The sequence below is a fragment of the Mesocricetus auratus genome, unplaced genomic scaffold (assembly GCF_017639785.1).
Source record: "Mesocricetus auratus isolate SY011 unplaced genomic scaffold, BCM_Maur_2.0 Super-Scaffold_4256, whole genome shotgun sequence".
Taxonomy (NCBI): domain Eukaryota; kingdom Metazoa; phylum Chordata; class Mammalia; order Rodentia; family Cricetidae; genus Mesocricetus; species Mesocricetus auratus.
In genome coordinates this window covers 19753993-19773694 of record NW_024429182.1, presented here as the reverse complement: position 1 = coordinate 19773694, position 19702 = coordinate 19753993, and the positions used below count along the sequence as shown (strand labels likewise).

The window sequence follows — 19702 nt, the reverse complement described above, 5'->3', positions numbered from 1 at the left end:
GGACCCTTGATAATGCTGGGCCCACTCAGGTGATTCGGGATCAACACACACACACACACACACACACACACACACACACACACACACAGTCTCACAATCTCAACCCCATCTACTACGTTTAGTTGTAAGGTAATAAGGTCGTGTGTGCTAGGGATATGGATATGGGCATCTCTGTGGGCTGTTACTCAGTCTGCCACTGTGACCTTATTTTCTAAAGCAAAGATCAGAACCCATGAAATGTCTCATCACAAGTGGAATTGTCAAAAGAAAAAGAAATCATTAAACACATATTTTTGAGTGCCATGTTCCAGATACCATGCATAGCCTGTGCTCTTGGGAAAGTAAAAGCCTAAGGTATCCCCCAGACAAGCCACCTTGTTAAGGAGGTACAGGCAGGCATGGTGGTGCTTGTCTATAACCCCAGCGTTCAGGATCTTGAGGCAAGAACATGATGAGGAGTTTGCAGACAGCCTGGACTATGTAGTGAGACCCTGTCTCAAAAAAAGGGAAGCTTATCATTAGTCTCTTCCTTCCAAAAGAATTTAATTAAGGAATATAGAAAGACAATGATTATTGAAGATAAGATTCACTAGTCAATGCTAAAATTAATAGCTGGCACTTTAAGGAAACATAGGACACTGTATAGCCTCAAAGCATCACCCCCAGCCTCTCGACACCTGAATTGGAAAGTCACTTTACAGTGGAGGAATCTAGTAGACATCATTTTAACCCAGGGATGCAGGTTAGCCAGCAACAAGCCATGTGGATGCATCTGCCCATAAGACACTCTGAGGACACATCACCCCTGTGATATTCCTACCAAAAATGCACAGAATCAACCAAATTATGAAAAATGCTAAACAAGTCAGGCATGGGATGCACACTCTCAATCCCAGCACTCAGGAGGCAGAGGTAAGTGATCTCTGTGGGTTTGAGGCCAATCTGGTCTATCTAGTAAGTTCCAGGCCAGCCAGGGAAACATGGTAAACTCTGTCTCAAAAACTAGACAGACAGATAACTAGACAACCAGATCAACAAACTTTGCATAAAATAGCTAGCTAATGATCTTTCCAAAGAGTCAAGGTTATGAAAAGTCAAAAAGGACAAAAAGCTTGTCCCAGACTAAAGGAGACTGAGGAGAGATGTAACAAAATACAATGTGGACCCCTGGGATTCAGGGGGCCATTTGTGGGTGAAAAGAAGGAGGAAAAAAGCCCTTTGCTTGGTTAATAATATTATAACTATGCTAATTTCTCAATTGGCTAGCTGCCCTGTGGTTACAAAGTTAGCATTGGTGGAAGCTGGTTGAAGTGTATAACCCATCTAAATTTGTAATTCATCCAACCATTTCGTGAATAAAATAAACTAAAACCATTTGAGGGGGAAGAAAGCTTTTAATTTTAAAAAAAGAAGAAGAAATCTATAACAATAATGACAAAATTCCAGCCACAGAAATCACATAATTGACTTTCTCCCCGCTGCCGGCTGCTGCCCTTCAACACCATTCCAATTATTCTACACACCAAAGCGAGGCAGCAGAATTCCTGAGAACACCATTCATACTTGCCCCTCACGGCTCAAAACCCCTGGGGCAGATGCTCAAAGGGGCCTGTCAACAGGACACCAGATGGGCTTGCACCGGCTCCCACCAGCACAATCTGAGACACTCGCAACGTAAATGGTAATGGACCAGGTGCCAACAAGTAAAATAATAACACAAGTCTGCTATAAGTAGACAAACAGGCGAAGAGGAAGGGGAGACCCCTTTGGAGAAGAAAAGATGCAGCCAGGAGTCAACCATTGGGTCTGAAGCCCCAGACAAAGTTCTGAAGGGCAGGTTATACACACGGCCTCAAAATGTCTCCCAGAAATTACTTAACACAGAAGACAACAGATGAACCTTGATATCTATGGACCCCTAGGTCAGAGATAAAGTCACCAATACCAGGATAGACTGATATTGTATGTGTCCTCACAGGACACAAGGAAGAGAGCAATGCGATTTATTTAGAATTCTTAGTTAGAATGGGATGTAACCCTGAGGAATTATTGGATAAATCCAAGCTGAAGGACACACTGCTTGATAGCTGGGCTGTAGGCCTAAGTATGTCAAAGTCAAAAAGAACAAAGGCAGAGGAGACACCCAATTAAAGATGAAGACCATGACCTCTAAATGCTATCTGGGGCCTTAGGTCAGAGTCTGAATCTGGTAAAAGTGTTGATAAGACATTACTAAAACAGCTGATGAAAACTGAATGTGAGTTACCGAAGAGATAACAATACCGTGTTATTAAATGTTTCTGATTTTGGTAGATTTGTTGCTCTTAGAAAATACACAAATACTTACAAATCTACAGGGTCTCCAGCCTATTCTTAAATGGGTGAAAAAAATCACAAGGCCAGATGTGACACCCTGGTCCTTGGGAGGGTAAGATGTGGGATCATAAGTTCAAAGCCAGCCTGGGCCACAAAGTGAGATCCTGCCTTAAAAACTGCATTTGAGCATGCGTGTCTTAAGTATGAGTGTGAGATAGTTAAGAATGGAAATGGAATGAAATGAGCCTGGTTAAAGGAGACACAGGAGTTCCTAACCCTTCTGTTGAAACTTTCCTAACAAAATTAAATATGATAGTGAGCACAAGGGCTCTTTGTGAGTGATGAAAACAATCTAAACTTGGACTTGGATGGTATTTGAACAACTCTGCTGATTTATTTTAAAATCATTGACTTTTCAAAAAATTAATACAAGCTTTTGCATACAAGTACATACACACACACACACACACACACACACACACACACAGGCAGCTTCTCCTCTTTCTCAGCCCCTTGAGCCGATGCTTTCCTAGAATTCACCTGCAAAATTCTTCAGGTGGATGTGCTCCTCCCACCCCAAATCATGAGACTCACCTCTGTGTCCCCAAATGCATTTACCCTTCCCCCACCTCCACCTGCCTTCCAGATTCAAACCCTAAATGGGCTCCAGCCCTGCCCCCACCCCTCTTTCTTACCGTCATCACCAAGGGCCTGCCATCAATCACCCTCCTCTCTGCACTGATGGGACACTGACTACAAACTGCACAATAGGCTAAGCCTTTATCGGGGTGATTTCATTTCAACTTTACGACCCTACAAGCAAAATGTCATCACTGATCCCAGGAAATCAAGTCACTGCTGAGCTGCCCAAAGTCTCCCGGGTGGCCGCTGATGGAGCCGGGATGCAAACTAGGCCATTGTCACACTGATGCCTGCCTGTGCTGGAAGCTGCTGTGCTCCCTGTCCCTACAGATGTCCTTGCATACATACTCTTTCTCTTCAACCCGCTGCAAGCTCCCAGAGGAACCAGCCCATACCCAGACCTCTCTTGATGTGATGCACACACGGCAGGTGCCCAACAGCTGTTTGTTGGCCATGGGCTGGGTTCCAGAAAGGAGGGGGGGTGGCAAGCTCCATCAAAAACAGGAGCCAATTCTCCACCCCCAGCACAGCCCAGCTCCCTGGCTACTGCCCAAGGCCCGGCCGTCATCTGCTCTGGGTAATAAGTATTTGTATGGCGATAATTACAGCATTTGGGAAGAAAATCCCATTAAGCGAGAGTCCTGCCGAGCTGCTAATGCCGGCACAGAACTGGAGGCGGCAACTCCGCCAAACGCCTGCCCGTCTGCTCCCGATGACGCGGGGGGCTGCCTGTCCCCACCGCCCCACACGGGCCCCAAGAGAGCATGGACGCCCCTGCTAGCAGCCTTCCGCAGCTCCTAGCACGACATCGAGAAGGGGTACCGAGGAAGGACTCCCAGCCACTGCCTGGTATTGCAGGGATCGAGCACTGAGTGGTCTCCGAATCCTTTTATGTCCCTGGAGCTCTCTGTCACGTTAATAACAATGATAATCACGCCGCTTATTGGGCACTTGTTTCTGCCAGGCTCTGTGAGGCACACAGCACCTCTCTGCCTATTATGGAGTTCAATCCTCTGGCCCAGTCTTTGAAGCAGGTCCTATCATTACCCCCACTGCATGGGCAAGAAACTGGGGGTTTGAAGCAGTGCACTCCTCCCAAACACTTATCTCAATTTGCAATTATGTCTTTATTCTCCTATCAGCCATTCTTCTCGCTCCCCTGCTGGACAGGAACTTGGGGAGAGGCGGTTTCTCCTTCCACTAGGCAAAATGCTCGGTAGACAACAGCTATCTGTTGAATGAGGGAATGCAACCCCACAGGATGCCCCAGCTGCCAAGAGGCAGAGCAAGACTAACAAAACGCCAGACAGGCGATACCAGAGGCGTGCCATCACGACCCCCACCCTGCAGCGTCCCTTCTTCCTGTATCCAAAGTGCAGGGGGCCAAAGGAAAGATGCCCAAGTACGACCACATGCTCTGAGCAGCAGGAGCCCAGGAGAGCAGCCTGAAGCATGGCCAAGCCTCAGCAAGGACCTCCCGAGCCTACCCCGACGTGTTAGTCTCTAGCATGGGCCTCTCACAGCGTTAGCACCCAACATTCCAATTGCGGAGCATCTCATAAGCACATTATGAGTGGATCCTTGGGAAGGTCTTATGGGATAGGAGATATTATTCCCACGGACTAAGGGAAGGCGACACCAGTCACGTGCCACCAGGCCCCAGCGTATTTCCTGCAAAGCTGTCATTATCTCCTTTACATGTGAAGGTGAAGGGCCACAACTGGGTCCTGTACCAGTTGCTCAGAGTCCAGCACTGAGCTCAGCACACTGGCTACTATGCCAGTACCAGTGAGAGCAGGAGACCCACCCCTCCCAGGGCCACCTCCCCTGCTCAGAGCAGTTCCCTGCTCTAGGACCCCTCAATCCCAACACTGTATGGACTCTGAATGGGCCCCCCAAACCGTGAATGTGACCATCCAGCCCTATGGAATGCAGCTTCAGGGAATGGAGCCCAGGCTAGCCATGAACTTTGGCAGCATGCATGCAACTAGAGTGAGATAGACCCACCAGCAAAAGGGTACAGGGACATAGACAACAGCAAGAAAGCAAGTCTCACAGCCTGACAAGTGACAGAATGTGGTAGATCTGGGGGCAGATGGCATCCTGACCTTCCAGGGGCCCTGCCCCCCCATCCTTGGATGACCTAATGGAAGGCTCAGCAGACGTCTCACCCCTCTCTGCACCCACAGGAGACTCAGTGGCAAGCCCAAAATACAGGTGCCATGAGGGTGGGGCAGCACAGTGTCCACAGAAACTAAACCTGTTTGTCACACTCCTGGATACTCTAGTGCAAACCAGTGTTTACATTAAGGGGGAAAAAACCGCGAAGGTCAAGATGGAAGGATGAAAGTTAACATTTGGCCAACATGGCTGAGTCCCTCTGAGCCTGGGCCCTACAAAGATGTGACTCTTGCAAGGTCTTGGCAGCAGGTCTCCAGTCCTCACGCTTCACTGTAATTGTTCCATTACAGTGAATTATTTAGCATCCCTTCCCATCAGTCCACCCAGCCCTTGGCCTCTGTGGCCGGACCAATTTCCTCAGCAGCACTGGGCCTTCAACAAGCTCCTCCCAGAAGTCTCCACAGAAAGCCATGGCAATTTCTTTCCACTTGGGAGGACAGGTGTGAACCCAGAGTTATAGAATATACGGTCATTAGGTTGCTGGGACCCCTGGGCTACCACCAAAGATGCCCAGAGGACTGGCAGACAAGCACACGGCCTACAGGAATCTCCCAGCCTGGAGAGCGGCTGTCCCTAAGCGGCACATCTCTCTGCTCCTCTAAGAGGCTCACCCTGGATTCCCACATCCCCAAGAGTAATGTGAAGCTGGAGAAAGGCTTCCCTGGCCCTTCCCAGTCTCTCTTTACAACCCCAGCCTCCTCTCATCTCCGGACACAGTGATTCAGCCCCAGGGAACACGGGAACTGCTTGCCGCCCAGCCAACTGCTTGCCGCCCGGCCAGCCACTCCTAGCTGCAGGCTTTGTGTCCAGGCGGTCACTCCTGCCTGTGTTGCCTGTACTCTAGTTGGCAAAACCCACAAACCCTAACAACATACCCCATCTTCTGAGAAGCCCCCTCACCCCCAGAAAGGTCTTCTTGGCCCAGTGTTCTCACAGCCTCATACATGGCTAGCCTGGCCTCTCCCTACATCTTTAGCTAACAGTCCCCTGCCCAGTCCTTCACGGCATCTGCCCTGTGAAGGCAGAGACAAGCTCACTCTCTGTTGGGGCCTCAGCACCCAGGGCAGGCACTGGCTAAATAAACATGAGGCATCTCCTGTGCTACCATGAGAGCCCTTATTTAACAAGTATCAGAACTCTAGCTTCCCCTGAACATTACCTCCATCCCCCCGGGAAGCAGAAACCTAATGTAGCCCAAACTCCATGTCCTGACAGAAAGCAACTAAGACTCAGAGAATTCTGGTAACTTGTCCAAAGTCACACAGCCAAGAATTCACAGAACCAACTCTGCTCTATCCCAGGTTTCACTTCATCTCACTGACTAGGAAAAAATGAATGAGCCAGGCAGTGGTGGCACACCCTTTTAATTCCAGCACTCAGAAGGCAGAGGCAGGTGAATCTCTATGAGTTCTAGGACAGCGAAGGCTACACAGAGAAACCCTGTCTCAAAACAAAACAAAAAGAAGACTACAGAATTCATGAAATTCAAGGAAACCAAGAATGCACAGGAGTCAAGGTTGCAAAGCAAGGAGAGAGGTTCATGTGTGTCACACGCAGGTTGCTGCCAGGGTAACTGCTGCAGGAGACACTGGCCACTACGTAAAGCAGGGGACAGGAATTGTGTCCAGAACAGTCCAATCAGGTGGCTGATAGCCTCAGAGGTCCTCCAGACTTTTTGATCATTCGTTCCTCTCCAGGTCCATGAAGCTGCCTAGAGGAAACTCAGTTTGGTGTCACACACACACACACACACACACACACACACACACACACACACACCAATTCCCATCTAGACTGCATGCAGATTGCAAAGTCTCTGAAACTGTCACAGGAACGTCCCAAACCAAGCCAAGAAGAGTCTGGGGCAAGCACACTCTCACTAATTGCCTGGTACTTCAGTTTGATGTATCAAACAGTTCTCCCCAGGATTTGCTGCTGACCAGCTGGGACTCATGAAAATATGATCGGAAGTTAGCAAAATATGTATACCTTTCCTGGAGCTCACTGCAGTCACCCAGAAGTGTGGGAAGAAAGGGAAAACCAGCTTCAAAGAAACCAGCAACCTTTTCCAAAGTAGCAATAAAAAGCTCCCAGTGCAGTCACCCCTGAGAGCTGTACAAAGGCCCTGTGTGTGACTAGAAATCTACTTGCAAGACCCACAGACCCGTAGTCTCACACTACTGTGGTGTTCTTAGATGCTAGGACTTCGCGTGGACCGCATTCGGCAGGAAAATAGAAAACACATCATACAATTCTGTAAACACATGCTCCGTCGTGCTCAGCAGGTCTAGAAAGGGTGGAGTTTCCTCAAGAATCCAGAAGTAGATGAGAACAAGGGGAGAGGAATGGTGGTTTTTAAGACTTGTCACCGTCAGTGTCTTCAACCTTGACCCCCACTCCAAGCACTTCACCTGTAGTACCATTCCTGGGTTCCTAGTCCAGGACACATCCAACCCTTACAGGGTGCTGACTGTCACTTACCCCAACCCCAAACCAAAAGGCTCTCAGGTCCCATTGTCTGCCTGCCTGGGATGTAGATAGGGACAGAGGAGAGGTAGGCTGCTGACACCTTTGAGGGAAGAAATACCATGGCTTTGGAGACAAACAATGGGTAGAATAGGAGCCCAGAAACTTCTGCTCCATGGCACCAAGCAGCCAGCCCTCAGAGCCCAAATCCACCTGCTCACTCTGAACCAAGCCAAACCCCAAGTGTCCAAAAGGAGACACTGTGCTTAGCGTGTGTGGGAAGCTTTACTCCTGGGTGCCAGGAAGGCTCTCTGGCACCGATTCGCATGTATCCTGGCGGAATAAAGTGTTGAGCGGTGGGAAGGGCCTGTCACCGTGCACAGCGCAAGGGGCAGGTGTGAGGATAGGCTGACAAGCCGTCCTGCAACCTTTGAATCCGGCACCGGGAGACAGCCGCGCTCCTGGCTGCTGGCTCCCAGAATACCTACCAACGCACTGACTCCTCTACTAGCTACGGAGCCCAACAGTATTGCGCCTCCCACCCCATCCCCGGCCCTCGGACGCATCAGGGTGGGAGAGCAACCTGGGTCGGGGAGGAGTCCCAGTGGACGGGTGGAGAGGTACTCACAAGCGCTCTGTGTTCCTTGGGATGTTCTTGGGGATGGCTTGTAACCCCGTGCCATGGCAGTCCACGGTGGTGCCGGTACAGGTGCAGAGGGCGGGGCACGCTGTGGCCCCCAGGCGCCACGCGGCTGCCCACAGCAGCAACCATAGCTCCGGTCGGCTCAACCCCGAGGAGGACCCACGCTGGGGCGTCAGCGCCATGGTGCCCTTACAGTGTCCCGCTCGCGTGCCAGACGGCTGCAACCGCTGACCATCACAGTCTGGGGCCGTCCCCAGGTGCTATCCCCGCCGAGTCACCAAAGAGCCGGGGGAGATCGAGCGATGCGCCCTAGCGGTCCGGGTGGCACCTAGATGCTCCCAGCGACCCCGTCAGTACTCGGACCCAGGAAAGGCGCCTTAAGCGGAGGGCGCACGACTCCTCTCCCAGAGCTCGCTGCCGGCGTCTCCCTCTCCCTCACTCCAGCTCCCAACTGACTGCTGCGAGGAGGAAAATGGGCAGGCCCCGCGCGCGCGCACCTCGCGTGTGCGCGCGCACACACACACGTACACACACACACACACACACACACACACACCCGCTCGCTCACACCCGGCAGTCATCCATCAATCGAATAGCACGCATCCAGGGCCAGACTCTTCCCGCCCCCGCCCCACGGACCACCGCCCGCTTCCTCCCCACCACTCTTCCAGGGCAGCAGAGGCCCAGTGGCTGGCATACAGTTTCAAAGGTGCAACCTCCCAGGCGCCAGGGGCTTCGGGGAAGGGGGGTTGCAGGCTGGACCTGCTCTGTGGGCTCTGAGCCTCTCTCCTCTCTGTGTCTCTGTCTCTGTCTCTGTCTCTGTCTCTGTCTGTGTCTCTGTCTGTGTCTGTCTGTCTGTCTGTCTCTCTCTCTCTCTCTCTCTTTCCTTCCACCCCCCCCCCCACCCTGCAAGGATGTGCACATTAAACCAGTCACTTCAGCACCGCAGCTGCTGGCCCAGAGTAGTAAAGGGACTCTCCCCACCCCCACAGCCACACCTTCCCAGGGACCACAGACTGCTCAGATGGCTGAAGAGGTCACCAGCCCCAACAACCTCCTTTATCAATTGTTGGGGAAGTTTTTGGTGCCAGGTGGCCCTCCAAGCTGCCTACCCTTGCTCAGCTGAGATCTTGAGGGCAGGACCTTAAGAGAACACAAGAGCTCCAGGTTAGCCCCCTTAACACACACTCTCCCCAAATGGCAGCTCCAGGTTAGCCCCCTTAACACACACTCTCCCCAAATGGCAGCTCCAGGTTAGCCCCCTTAACACACACTCTCCCCAAATGGCAGCTCCAGGTTAGCCCCCCTTAACACACACTCTCCCCAAATGGCAGCACCCCTTTTCTCCCTGAACAGAAGCCAGCCGGCTGGGATGGCAAGAGTCCTGACTGGACTCTGTATTGGGGGGCAGGGGTTCCGCCCAAGCCCCTTTACTGGTATACCAGTGAGGAAGCGAGCCTGTCAGGGAGTCTTAGACGCCCGTTCTTCAGGCACACCAGGCATTCTCCACAGCTGACAGGTGGGGATAGATGAAAAGAATATTTGGTCCTATCATCAAAAGGCCACAGACAGAGTGGAGAGAGCACACAGCCTGTTTTAGGAGAAAAGCACCACCCAGACATCTGCCACCTGTATAGGACCCTGGGCGTCACAGTCCCATGGGCAAGGGTTTTCCTCTTTCTGGCATAGCTGGGGGTGTGGGTATGAATAGGAAATCCAGTGAGGGACAGAATTCCCTCCAACCCCAGAAAAGGCAAAGCCCCTCCTCCAAACTAAGGACAGCTGTGACTTGCTGGGGCTCTAAAGAGCTGAGCTCCTGATGTGAGGGAGATCTGGCTAAGACATCTGTCACCCCATTGATCATCAGGGTTGATTGGGTGATCTGACTGGCAATGTGGGTGTCCCCTTCCTCCTGCACAGTTCCATGCCTGTCCCTCTCAAAGCTTTGCCCTCAGCCAAAGAGGATGGCTTTTCCCAATAGCAGATGGCTCTGTTGGAAGCTCCCAGTGAGCACAGCCCCGTAAGTCAGGGTCCCATGTGAGGATAGCACAGTCGGCAGAGGAGGCAGCAGGGACACGCAGGCATAAAATGCTCCCCTAGTGAAGCTGCTGGAGAGCGGCCTCACCTCCCCCTTAGGGAAAGCAGAAAGGGGCAAATCTGGGAGCAGAGGCTAGCCCAGCATGGCAGCATTTTGTTCCCAAGATACTGACGCCTAGAATCTTTGGGGGTTTGTTTGTTTGTTTGTTTTGTTTTCTAATCTGACTAAAATTTTCCAATATCTCCACTGTCATAGTGCATAGGGCACTATAGCCAGAAAGCCACACTAGAATGGCTGATTTTTCAAGCTCTGGATCATGCTTCTGATTACAGTGCATGGCCTCCACCCAGCTATGGACTCTTGAGCACAAATTCAGTAATTCGGGGAGGGAGCTTTCTCAGGGGGTCCTTACGTGGTCCGGTCTCAAAACTTTCCACCATCCAGGCCTGAGTCCAAAGGGCCATTCTCCTCTCTTCCTTGAAAACCAGCCGATCCCCCAGCCTCCAACGCAAGGAAATCCTCATTCTTTAGAGCCTGAATTGTTTTTCCTCGGTAGCTGGAGCTGTTCACACTTGGGCTCCTTCTCTGACACCCCAGGAGCAAAGCACTACCCCCTGGCTTCCTCTCTTCCTCCTTTGGCACCTACCCCAGCATCTGGCACTTAGTAGGCTCATCACAAACAGCACCCAACTGTTGGAGGAGCCTCCAGCCTTCTGTTCCAGTGGTGTTCCACTCCCCGAATCCCATCATGAGGGGGGTGCTCCTGGAAGCCAGAACCCATGTGGGGAAGGGGAGAGTGTTGATTAACTGGGCGACTTGCCCTGGGGTTCTCAGAGTGACAAGGAGAATGGGTGTGGGAGGGGTGAGGGCCGGTAGGAGGGGTGCAAGATGAACTTTGTATATGGTTCTTGAGAGCTAGTCCCTACACTAGAAGCTTCCAGACTAGCCTGGCCAGTGAGTTCCAAGCAGGCCCTAAGCCAAGTTGTCAACGCCTGGCAAGGCCTGGCCTCTCCTTTGAAGAGAGGGAAAGAAGGAGGGCAACTCAGGCCCAAGACAAAGACTCCCCCACCAGCCCATCATGGGAGGCCCTGCCCCAGCAGCCAGGCAGCTCCCCAAGTTGGCTCCCATCCCTGGTTCCTCCACCTCAGAGCCAGGCAGGCTCCCCGATCCTAGAGGCAGCGTACCATGAATGAGCACAGCTCATTAGTGTTCCCGGCGCATTTACTCATTAAACAACCGCTTGGCCAGCCACACACTCCAAGCTACCCCCCCCTTTGCTTTTTCAATTTCCTCTCCTATGCCCCTCCCTCTGGGGGTCTCCTCACCCCCTCCCTGCAGCCCAGGCCACCTGCTCCCTCTGCACGGGTCGGGAGGAGCCTGCCTGGTACATTGCTTCTGGCAGGCATGCTCCGCCAAGCCAGCTCTGCCCGCCATCCACCGACAGGCAACCCAATAGGAGAACACAGGGACCCATCTCCCCATGCTAGTGGGATGGGCCACGCCTGTACTGAGACACCCTCAGCCACGTGTTCGTCAGGTGAGGGCCACTGCCTTCCAGATAACTTTAGAGAGGGTGTCTCCCCTCCCAGTCACCAAGAAGGGGGAACCCAAACTGAAAAAAAACAAAAACGGTGATAGCACGTCTGCCGCCCAGGCTTCCATCACCAGTACTGATGACTCCAGACAGCCCTGGAGCTGGGTTGTTCATCAGAGAATAGAATGAACCTGGTCCTCCAAGCCACATTCAGAAGGGAGCAGAAGGGACGGGAAAGTCTGAGTGAGGTGAACTCATAGGTGGGGAATGCAGGCTGGAGAGGACCAGAAGGGAGGGCACAGAGGCCTGGAGAATCCCTGCAGGACAGGGCACTTCAGAAGACCCCAGAGAACAAGGAGATAATGGTTGGACAGCAACACCGGGTGACCAGCCTCTCAGTAAACAGGGCTGTCAGAGACAGGAAACCAGCAGAGGGGCAGCTCCTTGACAGCAGCGGGGTACAGTTGTTACTTTTCTTCTTGCTGTGAGAAAATGCTCAACAAAGGCAGCTCAAGGAAGTATGCAAAGCACAGTGGTTTATGATTTTTATTAGGTACTCCAGAATCATAGGCAGGCAGGCCTTACGGGTTCAGAGCGTGGTCTCCATTGCAAGCCCCAGGTCAGCCTGGGTTACGTGGTAAGACCCCATCAGAAAAGAAGAAAGGAAAAGAAAGGGAGGGGAGAAGAGGGAGGGCAGGGGAGGGAAGGGAAGAGAAGGGAAGGGAAGGGAAGGGGAGGGGAGGGGAGGGAAGGGAAGGGAAGGGAAGGGAAGGGAGGGGAGGGGAGGGGAGGGAAGGGAACGGTAGGGGAAGGGAGGGGAGGGAAGGGAAGGGGAAGAGAGGGGAGGGGAGGGAAGGGGAGGGGAGGGAAGAGAAGGGAGGGGAGGGGAGGGGAGGGGAGGGAACGGTAGGGGAAGGGAGGGGAGGGAGGGAAGGGAAGGGAGGGAGGGAGGGGAGGGAACGGTAGGGGAAGGGAGGGGAGGGAAGGGAAGAGAAGGGAAGGGAAGGGAAGGGGAGGGGGGAAGGGGAGGGAAGGGAAGGGAAGGGAAGGGAAGGGAGGGGAAGGGAGGGAGGGAAGGGGAGGGAAGGGGAGGGAAGGGAAGGGAAGGGAAGGGAAGGGAAGGGAACGGTAGGGGAAGGGAGGGGAGGGAAGGGAGGGGAAGGAGTCTCCCTGGCCTTTCAGGAGTCCTGGGTGCAGCTGTTCTCTATTGAGTTCTCTGTCACCTGGCCTGTTCTGCTCAAAAACACATCTGGATAAATGTGCTTAGATATGCTTAGAACTTGGTTGCTTTCAGGAAAGAGACCCAGATGGCAGCAGAAGGACAATGTCCACATACACTAATGTTCTACTCCTTGGAAATCTGACCTTGTGTAGAGGGATCTCACTCCCATCCCACAGATCTTTTGGAGAAATCACTCGGGCTGTTTATTATCCATGCCTTTCTACTCAGAACAGAGAAGGGCAGCATAATTCTGCCGTGTGGGTTTCCAGAGACCATGATCTAAGAGTCGAGGTCTAGTGGCCTGAGGTAAGGAGTTCAAACATGCACCTGAGAACTCTAGGGAGGAAGCCGCTGACGGAAGTAGCCTGGTCACGGCAGGGTCCGAGACCGTCTGCCTGCTGCTGTCCTTTACCAGGTATGAGGAATATCAGAAGACAAAGTCCGGAATAGGTTCAGGAACTGACTGTTGGAGCTGGAAGGGAATTTAAAACATACTACATCCTAGGCTGGCAGGATGGCTCGCTGGGTCAAGACACCATTACCAGACATTGCTTTCACTCCAGTACTCACGCAAAACTAACACTAACTAAAAAAAAAAGCTAAGAAAATATCAAATCCAGACCTGGTGGTACAGTTAGTGGCCCAGTGAAGCAAACAAACTAGCTGACCGCTTGTGTCAAAGGATTTGCAGGGCTGAGCGGTAAGTGATGCTAGATCTAGCTCTGTTGGGTCACACACCTCGGGAGGACACAGCAGAGACTTGGAAGACCAGTGCCAGCCAAACTGAGGGTGTTTTAACTCAAGACTATATCCCTAGATAGGCTCAGACTCACAGAAGACTGAGGAGCCTGAGGTACAATGTGTCTAACCCTAAAGCAATGACAGGTTCCCGCCCTAGGAGTAAGTGTCTTCTAGCTCAGAGTCAACCTGTGTGATGAAGACGACACTGCCCAATAAAGCAAGAGACAAGCAACTAGAGGAGGGAGAGACAAGAGAAGGGAGAAAGCAGGGCCCCAAGCCCCGGGGCCATGGTGTGCTCGTTGCTACCCAGGTGCTGAGTGTGTGCCAACTTGGAGTCAAGAGCCGGGAGTCTAGAGGCTTCTGCTTGGCTCTTACCAGGTTTTGTACACTTTGATCATAGCTCCCAACAAATTTGAAAAGGTTTTCACCATGATTCCTTCACACATTCTTCTGTCCCCTCTTCTCTTCCCTCTCCATCCAGAGCCCCACATTTATAAAAAACCAGGACTGTTGAAGCTGTTTTGCAGCTCGCCGACGCTGTGTCCCTACGTTTTAGTCTTGTTTCTGTGTTTTGTTTGGATAAGTTTCTATTGCTGGTACTATTTCTATTCTCTTACTATTCTTACATTCATTGTCTTTTCTCTTCCAGTGTCTAGCCCATGGTTAAGCCCATCTAGTACAACATCCCAAACACTGCAGTTTTTGTCTCTAGTTTTGGTACTCAGGACTAGACCAAGGGCTTTACCCAGGCCTAGGCAAGCACTCCACCACCGAACTGCATCTTCAGTTCTCTTTGTTTGCTTTTGAGACTCGGGTTCCATAGCTGACCTAGAGCTCACTCTGTAGCTTGGGTAAACACTGAACGTGGAATCTTCCTGCCTCAGCCTCCTGAGCCGCTGAAGGTACATGCTCACACCACCAGCTCCCTCCACACATCTCCTTTGTTTTTATTTTATGTGTACTGCTGTTTTGTCTGCATGTATGTTTGTTTGTACACTCCATGTATGTCTGGGGCCTGAGAAGGCCAGAGAGGATGCCAGGTTCTCTGGAACCAGAGTTATAGACGGTGGGTTTGGGGGATTCCTCTGCAAGAGCGGGAAGCACTCTTAACCACTGAGTCATCTCTCCATGCCTAGCCCCGTGTGTCTTAATATGCTTGCTTCCCTCTCCTTCTTATTCATGTGGAATATAGTTCAAACCTATTGATTTTTGTCATCTGTGCTATTTCCAGGCCAGCTTTGACTGATTGATTTTTCTCTTCATTATGGGCAGATTTTCCTATTATTTTCAATCCCAGTAGTTACTAATTGATATGAGATAGTTCGTGTAAGCGTGCACTCGAGTGTGTGTGTGTGGTGTGTGTGTGTGTGGTGTGTGTGTGTGTGTGTGTGTGTGTGATTTGTTGTCATTGTTTTGATGCTACGGTTTGGTTTTGTTGTTGTTTGTTTTGCCTTTGTTGCCAAAGTAAGCCATAAACTTTTGGATGCAAACATCCTCCTCTATCGCTCTCCAGGGTATCTGGGGCTCAGATTAGTTGTTTCTTATCACTGTGGCAAAAATCTCTGCAGAAGCAGCTTCTTCGGGGTAGAGGTTTATCTGGGCTCATTTTTAGGGGCTGTACTCTGTCCTGACTGAGGCTTGGGCACGACTTGTTCATGTCTAGGAGATGAGGTAGCAGAGAACAGGCCAGAACTGAGCCAGGCTGCAACCCTCAAAGGCCCACCTCCAATGCCTGCCCCTCCCAGCCAGGCCCCACCACCCCCCAAGGCTGTGGGGGACACCAGATTCAAACCATAACAGGGCTATAAGCACATACCACTGTGCCCGACTTACTCTGACACTATTGAATATTTTTGAGCTTTGTTCCGGAATAAAGTCAAGTTACTGGGAAACAGACTAATCCTTTTGAAGCACGCTTGCAAGCCTTCAGAAGATCAGAACTGCCTTCATCTAGGACTGACTTCCCCCTGAAAAATGCCTGCCCTAGGTTTCCCCAGTGTCTTGTGCCGGTAGAGCCTGCTTTTTCTGGCAGGTAAGACACCAACTGTCGCCTGTTGGAGCTCCAAGGGTGCGACAGCCTGACCCATTAAGGTGGAATTTCTGTGGCTTCAGGTAGCTCTCGCAGCAGCTCTAAAGGCCTCAGCAAACCCTTCCCTGCCGCTCTCCCTCCGTCTCTTCTTCCCGAGAGCTGCAGCCACATGGGCCTCCTGCACTCAGCTCCACTCAGGGCAATGCTGGCCTCCCTGGACTTCTCCCTTCCCTGGGAACTCTCTCCAGGCTACAGACCTGGCCATGACACAGCCCGCCACACTGGCTTTGCTTCTGTTCAGGAATCATCATCCTACACCACCTACTAAGCATTTCACATCTGAAAATAGTTACTTCATTCTCATCCCTGCTTTTTCTTTTCTTTTTTTATTTCTTTGTTTTTATTTTTGTTTTGTTTTTTCTAGACAAGGTTTCCCTGTAGCTTTGGAGCCCGCCCTGGAACTGGCTCTGTAGACCAAGCTGGCCTCGAACTCACAGAACATCCCCTGATCTTTCATCATTTAAGGCAGGGGGCAAGTTTGGCCCATTGTCCCATCTTGACTAGAAATGGACTTTTGTGAGAGGTGTTTTTTGTTCGTTTGGTGTTTGCTTTTATTTGGGTCTGTGTTTGACAGATAGAACACTGAGCTCTGGGACATTTGGAGGCCTTGTTCTTCCTGATGAAGATGCTCTCCCCAAGTAGCCAAGGCCTGGGGTGACAGGCGGGGGACCCAGGGCAGGCACTTGCTCTCTGAGGCTACAGCCCTGGGACACCACAGGGGACATTGCCAGAGAGAGAAGGGTGAAGGCAGATTATTTCAATTGAGCTGGTGACACCATCTGGATCTGCCTGGAGATGGGGATGTTTGCTAAGAGGGCCTTCACACAAAGGGGTCAGTCAGAGCACTGCCTATGGACAAAAGAAACGGGCAGCAAAGGCCCTTGGGGCGGGTTCCAGCACCATCTGTAAAGGGGTGAGCATGGAAAGCACGGACTCGCCTCTCTTCCCTGGACCAGCTCTGTATCCCTCGTTTACTTCGTCAGCCACCTTGTCCTCAGTTTCCCTTGTTGGAGACAGATGAATACATTTCAGCCCAGTAGAGCTGAATGCTACATGGGACAAGCCTCACTTTATAGCTAAGGAAAATAGACAAGTCCCTAGAGTAGTGACTTCCCCAGTGGCACAGAGGTACCCTGCCCATGCCTTGCATATCGAACTTCATCTTTCTGTGTCTGCCTGCCACCTACAGGTAAGTTTCCATCTATTCCTGACCCGGGACCAGCCGTGAGTAAAACTGAAATGAACTGACATGGGAACAGAGAAGTAAGTCCTCACTCTGAGGAATTGCAGACTCCGGAAATCTAGGCACCACTGAGACCAAGGAGGCAGAGCAGTTGCCTGGTGTGTGCACAGCTGGGGTCTCATCCCCAGCACTGCAACAGGAAGAAAAGGGGGTTCGAAGAAAAGACTGCAGTGGAGTAGAGGGAGGGAGGAACCCAGGAATACTAACTGGTGTTCAAAGCCACCAGTAGAGACTGGACAAGCTGACCCAACTCAGGCCCTGCCCAGGGAACCCGCTTCCCAAAGGCCTTGCTTTAACGTCTCAGGGCTAGGGCTAGAGAGATGGCTCTGCGGTTAACAGCCTGTACTGTTCTCGAAGAGGACTCAAGTCCATTTCCAATACTATGACCCACACCCCAGGGTACCTGATGCCTCTTCTGGCCTCCACAGGCGCCTACACATGTACTCTTACCTGCCTCCACACACATACATGTATACACACTTAGAATCTTAGAGCTGAGGGGCAGGGACAAGGATGTATCCCAGATAGCAGAGTGCTTGGCCAGCACACAAGGCCCAGGGTGCAACCCACACGAGGAACACACTTGTAAAGCCAGCGCTAGGGAGGTGGAGGCATGAGGGTCAGTTGCCCTTGACCACATAGCGAATCCAAGACCAGACTGGGCTGCATTAGACCTTGACTTAAAAATAAAACAAAATAAAAACTTAAAGACTAGAACATTCCACAGTTTCTAGTTACAGTCTGTGTAACATTTTCTTAACTTATTTGTATTAAGTCCATTAAACAAATATTTACTGCACTTCTTCCATGAAAAGACCCATGTAGCTGAGATGAGAAGTGTGAACCTTGTTAAAGTCGAAGGCAGAGTTTACAAGTCAGGAGTCCCTAACGAGCAGGCACAGGGAGTCAGTACAAGCCATGAATCAAGTCGCTAGTATTTCCCAAAGTCCAGGTCAAAGGAGGTCACTTTTTAAGGACCATAGTACCTTTCTGGACTTTCTAGGCACAAAGAACTAACCAGTGGGCCAGGAGATGTCCCAGGCATGTTCTATTCGATACAGATAAGATCGATTCTAGCTAGGATAACCATAGAAAACCAAAGGAAACTGACATCAACAGAGCAAGCCTGGGGATCCAACATTCTAACACATACAGGCAAACCACAAATACATACAAGATTTCTTTTTTAAAAATTTAAAGACTTACTCAACTATAAAAGAAACTAAAATTCAATGGAGTCACTGAAAAGAGAAAAGATTTAGGCTTGAGATATATAGCAAAGATGTATTTGAGGTATATTGAACCCTGTGAGGTCCTGGGTCTAATCCTCCACAGAGGAACAGGGTAAGCATGGCATGGGAGAGGGAGGAGGGAGGAGGAGGAAGGGATGCTAGACAGTGAGGTGCCTGGGTGTGTTAGGTGTTTGATATCCTATATCAGAGTCCTCTTGGACAGCTCCGTGTCTGACTGAAACCCAGCATAATGATTGACATATGTCACAGACTGTTCAATTTGATAAGGTACAATGAGTAAGAGTCACTTATCCCACCAGCCAATTCACCCACTCTTGGTCTCAGCAGGTTCCTCTCCTCCTCTCCAGGATGCCTGGGTAGGTATGATTAAGTCCGCCAAGAGATGCATGAAAGACTATTTACAGCAGCTTCACTCATTATAGCTCAAACTTGGGAGCAAGCCACATGTTCCATGGAATGACGTATAAGTAAGCTGTGTTTTAGCCATACTGCGGAACAATGAGCCAAAACAAACCACCCAGCAATGTGAGTTAATTGCACGGGCATTAATGGTGGATGAGAAGCCAGAAATCTGCACCCATGTTGCTTTGTTCCAATTATATGAGGCAAAACAGAATCAAAAGAAAGTTATGCTACAAGCATCTTGAGAAACGAATCTCATACCTGTAATCCCAGTAGTCCTTGTCTCAAAAATATAAACTGAAGAACAGAAATAAAGATTAACTTTGAGATAGTGTGTGTGACTACAGGGAGTTACAGACAAGCATCTTGGGTCTCGAGATGGTCAGGGTTATGAATATGGATGTATGTGCACATATGAACACATACACACTCACTCACGTGTGGAAGTATATGTCGGCTTATACATTTAAATTAGCGTGATGACAAACAGAGCAGAGTGCCACCCCCCCTCAGCCCATGTTGTCACTAATTAATCACCAAACTTCCATTGTGGAGCTCAGCTTCAGAACCAATTCAATCAGTGCTCCGAACGGTTGTGCTTTGATGCAGAGCTGGCTGGCTGTCCCCTGTGCGTGCGTCCCCTGTGTGCGCGCTGCATGACAGCGTTTTGGTTGGACGTGCAGTGGAGGTACCGCATGATACAGGTGGCGACACCATAGCCACCCCAGCTTACAATCTGACTTTACACAAGAGAATCACTTGCTAACGCACGTCTCTCAATGTGTCCCATCGCTAATGTGAGCCTGCGCCTTCCTTCGTGGAGAGGTTCCACAGAGGTGCACTGGTGACCTTGTTCATTCGGCTGCACTTTGAAGAAGCTGAGAATCCACTGCCTGGCTCCTGGAAACTTCCCTGAAGCCCAGGTTCAGGCC

General features: G+C 50.9%; 1 protein-coding gene across 1 annotated transcript in view; it reads right to left on the bottom strand.

Annotated features, from left to right (window-relative positions):
- The window catches only part of Slit1 (slit guidance ligand 1), a 150556-nt gene extending 141821 nt beyond the window's left edge, over window positions 1-8735 (bottom strand). Inside the window, 1 exon segment of the mRNA XM_005063601.4 lies at window positions 8234-8735. Within this exon segment, the coding sequence (XP_005063658.2) occupies window positions 8234-8430 (197 nt within the window). The 5' untranslated portion in view covers window positions 8431-8735.
- Window positions 8736-19702: the final 10967 nt, after the last annotated feature.